At 43.3% G+C, this 9,737-nt stretch overlaps 1 protein-coding gene across 1 annotated transcript in view; it reads right to left on the bottom strand.

Moving 5' to 3' along the window:
• Nucleotides 1-2,245: 2,245 nt before the first annotated feature.
• The window catches only part of RAPGEFL1 (Rap guanine nucleotide exchange factor like 1), a 49,853-nt gene continuing 42,361 nt past the window's right edge, over nt 2,246-9,737 (bottom strand). The window contains exons 14-15 of the mRNA XM_033169091.1: nt 6,892-6,946; nt 2,246-5,333 (exon numbers count right to left, since the gene is read on the bottom strand). Of these exons, the coding sequence (XP_033024982.1) occupies nt 5,209-5,333; nt 6,892-6,946 (180 nt within the window). The 3' untranslated portion in view covers nt 2,246-5,208. The remainder of the gene's footprint in view (nt 5,334-6,891; nt 6,947-9,737) is intronic.

Below are 9,737 nucleotides of genomic sequence, written 5' to 3'. Positions count from 1 at the left end.
AGTCGTTCAGTCGTGTCCGACTCTTCGTGACCCCATGGACCAGAGCACGCCAGGCACGCCTATCCTTCACTGCCTCCCGCAGTTTGGCCAAACTCATGTTAGTAGCTTCGAGAACACTGTCCAACCATCTCATCCTCTGTCGTCCCCTTCTCCTTGTGCCCTCCATCTTTCCCAACATCAGGGTCTTTTCTAGGGAGTCTTCTCTTCTCATGAGGTGGCCAAAGTACTGGAGCCTCAACTTCAGGATCTGTCCTTCTAGTGAGCACTCAGGGCTGATTTCTTTGAGAATGGATAGGTTTGATCTTCTTGCAGTCCATGGGACTCTCAAGAGTCTCCTCCAGCACCATAATTCAAAAGCATCAATTCTTCGGCGATCAGCCTTCTTTATGGTCCAGCTCTCACTTCCATACATTACTACTGGGAAAACCATAGCTTTAACTATACGGACCTTTGTCGGCAAGGTGATGTCTTTGCTTTTTAAGATGTTGTCTAGGTTTGTCATTGCTTTTCTCCCAAGAAGCAGGCGTCTTCTAATTTCGTGACTGCTGTCACCATCTGCAGTGATCATGGGACCCAAGAAAGTGAAATCTCTCACTGCCTCCATTTCTTCCCCTTCTATTTGCCAGGAGGTGATGGGACCAGTGGCCATGATCTTAGTTTTTTTGATGTTGAGCTTCAGACCATATTTAGCGCTCTCCTCTTTCACCCTCATTAAAAGGTTCTTTAATTCCTCCTCACTTTCTGCCATCAGGGTAGTATCATCAGCATATCTGAGGTTGTTGATATTTTTTCCGGCAATCTTAATTCCGGTTTGGGATTCATCCAGCCCAGCCTTTCGCATGATGAATTCTGCATATAAGTTAAATAAGCAGGGAGACAATATACAGCCTTGTCGTACTCCTTTCCCAATTTTGAACCAATCAGTTGTTCCAAGCTAAGGTTACCAGATTTTTTTCAATGAATCCGGGGACACTTTTCAACTTCAATGGATTTTGTATGGGGACTGATTTGTAAATCCGGGGACTGTCCCTGGGAAATGGGGACGTCTGGTAACCTTAGAATAAGCACCATCATGATTATTGAAACAGTGAAAGACGGGCTGTTGAATGAATGGATGCAGCAGACTGGTATTGGTATGAGAATAGGGGTGTTGCTAGCATGCCCCGTTTGCATCTGTGAAATGCTGGAGGACAGAGGCCTTGATTAAAAGCCCATAGCTGCAAGCAGGAGGATTCCCTGTTGTGCTGGAGTTGTTCTCACACTGAGGGGCTCTTTGTGCGTTTAGAAGCACAGCAGTGATACCTAGGCATAGTTCCTTTTCTGGGTTAAAACCAGAAGCTAGTTTCACTCTCAAATTCAAACAGATTTCTATATAAGAAAGATGGATGCTCTATTATCAACTCATGGGTTGCTTCCACATTAGAAGTTTACCTGTCTGAAATTGCCATCCTTTGTTCACTCACATTTCATATGAAGAAGTCACAATGATATCTGTTTTTTTTAGATTGTATGCCTTGTGTACAAAGCCACGTACATTGATGACACTATATAAAAGAATTTTACATAATAATCTGTACAAAAGCCGATCACTGATTTTATTTTTCACAATTATTTATTTCCACCATTGGCTTCTCACCCAAGTGCTGCAGTACCAAAACAATAACAATAATTATTAATAATAATATCAACAACAGCCAGACCCCACCCCCCCAAAAAAACTAAGCTTCCCCAGAACAACACAATACATCTTACATTCCACCTTGCGGAAGCTTGTAGGGTTATATGTGTAGGCAAGCGATCCCCTCATTCCAACAGTAGAAAATTCACTGTACAATTGTCCAATGATACAAGGCTCTTCTTTAAAAAATAAATGTACAATTCAAGAGTGTCTTGTTAAAAATATATATAAATATATACACATCCTCGCATTAGGACCTGAAACTCTCACCGGGAGAGAGAAAAAGAAATATAGACAAAAGCGAGAGACGCTGAAATGAAAAGTCCCTGAACAGAAAGCCACTAGATCAGGTATGGGGAACCTAGTGCCTTCCTGATGTTGCTGGAACCCCATCAGCCCCAGCCAACATGGCCAGCAACAATGATAAAGGAGATGAAATTCAGAAACATCTGGATTGCCACAGGTTCCTCACCCCTGTGAAAGAGGCAACCCCCCCCCCCCCAAGACACACAAATAAAAACCCTTATCAAAGAGAAGGGAGGAGTTCAGCAAAGAGAAAAGCCATTAAAAAAAACACGAGAAATTCTTTACAACACCTGCTCTTTGATATCAATTTTTGACCTAATATTAAAGCTGTTAGAAACATGGTAGGGAAAGCAGTTCATTTCTAAAAAGAGAAGCAGGCGCCTTTCTCTCTTGACCTGAAATCCCTGCCCCCTAATCAAGAAATGTGTGGGAATGGGCTGTGGTTATTCAGTAGTGTGGACAATGCACTCTGGACTGGCTCAGAGGCATTCTTATTATTACTTCACATTTCCAGGATTGGATCATGGCACTGGAAACAAATTCCAGGGGGAACACACAGCTTCTGGGACGTAGCCCTGAGATATGATTCTTCCATGCAGAAGTTATAGGACTGGGCAAGACCAAGAGTATCACAGGGTTTCCCTAAGCTCAAAGCAACTTTTTAGATCTCTCCAAGTATAACGAAGATAAATAATTCACCTGTGTTTCTTGAGAGATGCTAGGAGGTTCAGTACTTTTGCAAGATAGCAGGACTATCCCACTGCAACCCACACCCTCATAATCAACTGTAGGGTGGGTTGCAAATTCTCTATGTGGGAAGGGCTGGCCTATATGTGTTTGGCAATCTGTGTCATAGAAAGTTGGTTAAAACTTATTGGGAGGTTCCACTAAATTCTATCCAGTTGTCCCAGATTAAATAATCCAAAATAAACAGTATCTCTGGTTCTGATCTCACAATTACCAGCATGGATTAAATTCAACACTTTTCAGAATTGAAGTATTTTCTTGAGGTCACTTGACCTTATTCATACAGTACACTTTAAATCAACTTTTTGTTCACACAGTTGGAGGGGAAGTACAGAAAAAGATCATCCCTCTTCCAACATGCTGTTTCCATCAAAGTTTATGGAAATCTTCCCCAGTCTTGTATTAATCTTGATAGTTTATTCCAGATTAACGTGAAGATAGATTGAAATCGACACATTGCATCCTTTAAAGGCACTTTGGAGAAGTGAGAACAAAAATTGTTTTATCACCGTGTAACCATCAAAACTGTGAATAACAAGGGACAATATAATTAAGTGTTATTGTGAACGTCCCTGTGATAATATAGAGAGGGGAAACCCCACTATCCTATCCTGAGATGGAAATCTCCCTGCCTCTCCGAGGTTCTTCCAAGTTGCTGAAGGACACATCCCAGGATTCAAGAGTGACCTATATCTAGCCCAGTTCAAGAGGAAGAGACAATTGGCTTCTTGCCAACACCCCCCCCCAAAAAAAAATAACCTACCTAAAAATAAATTTATTCAACACAAAGAGATGTAAAAAACATTCGGACAGCAGCCAAAACCAGAAACTGTGTATGTCTAGACTACAATTAAAACTGTCATGGCTTCCCACAAAGAATCCTGGGAATTGTAGTTTGGTGAAAGTGACGAGGATTCTTTGTTAAGGCAAATCTTTAGCCCTAAGTCCCCGTCGGAGAACTGCAGTACTGTGGGGGCCTGAAATGACTTTTAGGCCAGTTAAGTTTGTAGCAAGCTCAAGGTGGCGGTTCCCCCCTCCCCATTTTATCCTCACAACAAACAGCCGTGTGAGGTAGGTAGGTTGAGACAGAGTAACTGACCCAAAGTCACTGAGTGAGCCTGAGTGGAAATTCGAACCCTGGCCTCCCACACACTAACCATTATACCACACTGGCTCTGCCCCAATAAGGAACTATGAGTATGACAGCCTTATAATTTCAGTGCCTGTTTTAAGTTCCTGTGGCTCAGATCCCAAAGAATGGAAATTGTTGAATACTGCCTTATCTGTCAGAGCTAATCAAAACTGAATTTTAAGAACACCTGGGGGAAATATTTTCCCACTTCAGTTTACCTGGACTAGCTTTTTTAAAAAACAAAGCAATGTTCTGTGAGAACAGAACCATAAAAATACTTTTGAGAGTCTCCTGTGAATTAGTCTTAATAATAATGGTGATGATAATGATAATGTTTCCAAATCAAACCTTTCTAATACAGAAATAAAAATGCCCACTGATAAGAGTAGTGTAGAAATAGGAGAAATGAAAGGTAGAAAACTGACATTTCTTGACGTTTCTGCACACACTGCCTCTGGCAACTGTACTATGTCCGACTCGTGACACCGGAAGCTTATTTTTCTGATTCATAAACTGTTCGTTTTCAAGGACTTGTTCGATTATGGTTATGGTGGGGAGGGAAACTGCCAGAAAGGGCATTGGCTGCTACTGTGAGTTGTCCAACAAGCAAGTCAAGATGTCCTGCTTTGTCTTGACCTCCTCCACAAAACACTGTTCCATCTGCTCGGGCCGTTTTGAGTTTAGCCATCCGAACTACTCTACACTCTGCCGTGAAGCAAAGTGAGATAGTCACCTCAGGCAACCGATTTGGAGCGCCGTTCCAGGTGGCGGAGAGGGAAACTGACAGATGGGGGAATAAGGGGCCCCAGTACTCCCTGGGAGATTCTTCTGCGCAAGTCCCATTCACGGGATGCTCTGGCGCGGAGTCTCCCTTCCCTTAAATGAAGCTTGCACAGGAGACCAAGAGAGCTCTGCCCATAGGCAAAGGCAATAGATTTGGGGGCACGGTTAAAAGAGCAGCACATTTTTCGTTTACTTAAATAGTTTGCTTTTTTACTCCTGGGGGAGGGGCGAGGGGACAGGAAGGTGCTAGTTAGATTTTCAATCTCTGGCATCAAAATTATCTCGGGGCCAGCCCTGGCAGGAGAACTCTGCGGTGAATTGTGTCCCAAGCTCAAACCATAGGAAGGCGAGGTGCCGTTTTGATTTTGCACCTCAGTCACCAGGATTTATTGGATGGGACACCCCGACCAAGCTTGGCCATCCCTGCCATTTGGCGACTCCGTGCTCTCCTCTCCAACAGGGTCAGACCCTAAGGAGGAACCCCTGTACATCCAAAAAGTGCTCGAGTATTGCGCAGAGTAAACATTCTTTGCTAGTGACACCTGCCCTGTGGGCCGCTGCCTCATTGGCTGTTTGACTCCAGCTTGTGAGAGAGCTCAAAGAGCAGGTTCTGATTGTCAATAACTTGGAACTGCCGGACATAAGCTTTCGTCTGCAGCTGTTGGGGAGATGACTCCATTTCCAGGCCTGGGGAAGAAGGAGAAGACAGTCATGCGGGAAGAGACAATTCATTCATATATATTTTTCAAAATATATTCCGCCCCCCCCCCACAAGGTCTGAGGGACAGTGGACTGGCCCATGGCTGAAAAAGTTTGCTGACCCCTGAACTAGATGATCCTCATGGGTCCCTTCCAACTTTACAATTCCACAGTTCTGCTTTATGTAGACTGTAAGCCATCTGGAGAAAAGACCATGCTTCTTCTATGTTCTCTACAGCAGCATTTTCCAACTTGTGGCATATGACCCACAAATGGGTCACAAAGCCTGTGTGAGTGGGTGCTTCATAAGTAAAGCCTAAGTAATTATTGTTTTTGATTTTTAACAGGTATGATGAATACCTTGTGCAATTTTTTGTTTTGTTGGCTTATTACAACACTGCATTGACATTTAAAACTGAACATCAGAAAGGCTTAAATTTTACATCCTAACACTTGGGAACTGCTCACTGGCAGCTTGGTGGCAAAGCCAATGACAGTTTACAGGGAGCTGTTTCGAGTGACTATCACAACTCACCTTTGATGCCATTTGAGTAATAATAACTACTCAAAGCAACTCTCTCTAGGAGGACTTTATGGTGAGCTGTCCACAGATCTGCTGCCAAGGTTAGTTAATAGTCAAGCCAAGTGTGATTTGAGATTTGGTTAGCAAAAGTAAGAAATACAGTCGTACCTTGGTTTTCGAACAGCTTACTTCTCGAACGTTTTGGCTCCCGAACGCAGCAAACCCAGAAGTGACTGTTCCGGTTTGCAAACAATTTTTGGAAGCCAATTATCCGATGGGGCTTCCACGGCTTCCAATTGGCTGCAGGAGCTTCCTGAAGCCAATCAGAAGCCACACTTTGGTTTCCGAATGTTTTGGAAATTGAACAGACTTCCGGAACAGATTCCATTCGACTTCCAAGGTACGACTGTAATACCTTTACCCTATGTGTCCATAATGATCTGGGATGATGTCTGAGAACCAACAGAGCTACTCATTGGCAAAAGGCAAGCTAAGCACCCCCTCCCCACAACAGTTGCTAAAATGGGTTTTATCATGAAGAAAACTATCACAAATATCCATAGTTGGTTATATCTAACACGGCTCATGCAACTGTATGTTTTTAGATTTTTTTTTAATCGCTTACAAAGCATGATCCTGCAATCTGATGGTTGGTGTTCCTATTCCCATAAACATAAATGTGAATAACTTTTTAAATACTGTACATATTTCAACTATTTCTGTATTGATTTTTCTTTCTTTCATTTTTAAGTAATGGTTATGAGACAGGCAAACTCGCAGTTATAATGCAGAAAACCTACAGCTGCTGGAGACCTAAGGCCAAACATTCACGTGACAATAAAACAATGGGTCACCATACCAAGTGAATTTGGACTTGTGGGTTGCCATACCAAAAAGGCAGGCAAGCACTGCTCTGCAGCACCTAGCATGCTGCGGCTACTGAGCACCTGTCAAAAAAACAGTAGCAGTGAAGTAATTGCATTGGCTTCCTTTTGCACCCTTAGCGGGGGCATGGATACTCACAGAGGGGCCGGCTACGGCATTTCCTGATTGTCCGAACTTTCTCTGCTACTGAGTGCTGCATAAGAGAGGAGAGAAAGAGAGATGTTCATTGTCCTAGGGCACCAGACCTTCAAATCTGCAGCTGGGAATCCCATTCTGCAAGAACCTTGGTGTTACTCTAGCTAAGATCTAAAACAGAGAGCAACAGTGTTGTGCAGTGGCTAGAGTGTTGGACTAGGAGCTGGGAGACCCGAGTTCAATTCCCCGCTCACTGGGTGACCTTGGGCAAGTCATTTTATCTCAGCCTAACCTACCTCGCAGGGTGGTTATGAGGATGAAAGGGGAAGGGGAAGAACCATGTTCACGCACCACCTTGAGCTAAACATAAATGTCATAAATGAACAAATGATCTGGCACTGCTTTACATCTTCCATCAATATTTACCAACTCACCACAGAGAAAATGCTAGATTTCACAGCCACAGAAACTCCTAGTACATGAGTTGGGCAAGAGACAAAAATGGATACGTCCAAATGGTGCGTTATAAAAATGTATGAAGAGCCTGCTGAGGAGGCTGACTGAAACTTCTACTTGTCGAGAGTTGGGATTTAGGGGACTGGATAGCTCTGGGCCACTTTGCATGACTAACAAAACCAGAGTTATGCAGAATAATAAAGGTGGAAAAACTGAATAGATTCTGCAAATTAAGAAAATGAACATCTTTTGCTCTGATTTGCAGAATTCATATAGGTCACAGAGTTTAGCTTTCCTGGGTGAAATGTAAAACATAATATTCATGGAGTACACAGGACTAACTCTCAGTAGGGGACAGTTAATATAATAAGGAAATTGCTTTTTTAAATATAATACTGAAGGATATATAATTTCAAATATTTGTTGGCATTAATTGGCCTGTAGTTTCCAATGTGAATAGGACAGGGATTTCAGTGAATGAAATAAATCACACTTTATTATTAATATGCGTTAACTGCCTCAAAATTATACTGTGCTAGAGGTCAGCAATTAGAGGCCCGAAGGGCAGATCTGCCCCCCTGAATAGTAGCAGCAGAACTGCTGCCAACCCAAAAGCAAAGAGTGGAGAAAGAGGTGGTACTGGAAAAAAGAACCTGTTGGCAGTCTACTTTTGAGGATGGACTATCCTTTCCTCAAAGCACAGCTGTTGCAAAATTAGTTGCTGACCAGAAAACTTGGATCTCTGCACAGTTATTGTTATATGCATAAGGGCCTTGAGAGACGAAGGCTTTTCGGCAGACTAAATTAAATGCCTTTATAGTTCTGTACCAGTAGAGGGAGCCTAACACCACCCCATTTAAGTGGTTTGGAGATACGCTCTCCACTGGCTGAGGTTTTATGCCGATATTATTTTCCATCAAGCTATTTGAAATTGTGCCTGCTGGATATATTGCTCCCTTTGCCACCAGATTCCAAGGAGTAAATTTAATAAGTCTGACTTTTATGCTTTAAAAAAAAAGACACTCCTAACTTCTTGTTAAGAGTGGAGGAAGGCAGGGAGAAACCTTTCAAACCTTTCAAAAGGTGGGGGGAAGGTGAGAAAAACCAAGACACTCGCTTAGGGAAAAATAAAATAAAAAATTCCTTCCAGTAGCACTTAGAGACCAACTAAGTTTGTTCTTGGTATGAGCTTTCGTGTGCATGCACACGAAAGCTCATACCAAGAACAAGCTTAGTTGGTCTCTCAGGTGCTACTGGAAGGAATTTTTTATTTTGTTTTGTTTTGACTATGGCAGACCAACACGGCTGCCTACCCGTAACTCTCTTAGGGCCTCACTCATTGCACCACTTCAGGGGTATGGAAGATGTAGCCCTCCAGGTATTTCCAGACTACAAAACCCATGACTACTGGCCATGCTACCTGGGGCTGATGGGAGTTGTAGTTCAACAACATCTGCAGGGCCACAGGTTCCCCACCCCTGGTCCAGTGTGTGCGAAGAAAACCAAAAACATTTTAAATGGGGGGGGGCGTGAGCCACATTTTACTTCTGTATTCTGAAGCCGATTCACTTAGTTGCCATGATTTTCTACAACACCAAGTGGTAAAAGGCAGTGATTATTATTTTTTAAACCTCTCTTGCAACGGGGTCCTCAGAAGCTGGTCAGGGGTTTCCTCAATGGGGAGATCAGTGGACAAGCTTCGCTGAAAGACTGTCTCACTCACCTGCCCCAAGCAATCCCTACAATGTGCAGAAAAGAATTGGATGGTGCTCTCAGAGTTCTTGAGGGAGGGCGGGCGTAGAGATGCCTCACCACCAAATAAAGAAAACCAATTAATGCCAAAATGGGCTTCTAAGCTATTTACGAAGTACAAAAACCAGTTAGACGTGCATAATTAAAACACACAATAAAACAATCCCATTAAAACAGCACATTAATAAAAGCAGGAGGCTCGGGTACAGAGATCAAGAGAATGCCTATGTAAACAGGCATCGCCTAACCTCCCCCCCCCCCCAAAATCCTGGGCTTTTCTCCCTCTGCTGCTTCTTTCTCCTGCTAGGTGAGAGGCAGCACCTGGCTTGCTGTTAAAAAGACCGTGCTGTCGTGCGCTGCTTCTGACCTGTACGGACAGCTGCTTTGTGTAGAACTTTGCAACCTGCAAGTTTCTGCTCCCGGCAGCTGAGAGCATTATTCACGGAGGACAGCTAATGTTGTCATAGCTGATCTCCTTACAGAAATATGTAACTCGTCCCAAAGATCAGCCTCTCTACACAGGGACTGGAAAACCAGCCAATCCTTTTGAAAAACACATTGAGCAGGAATCTGGGAAATTAAAGGCCTGCCAGCCTAACGTCTGCTCCAGGAAAACTGCTGGAAAGCATCATTAATGATGC

Source organism: Lacerta agilis, chromosome 14, assembly GCF_009819535.1.
Source record: "Lacerta agilis isolate rLacAgi1 chromosome 14, rLacAgi1.pri, whole genome shotgun sequence".
Taxonomy (NCBI): domain Eukaryota; kingdom Metazoa; phylum Chordata; class Lepidosauria; order Squamata; family Lacertidae; genus Lacerta; species Lacerta agilis.
This window is presented reverse-complemented; position numbering and strand designations above follow the sequence as displayed.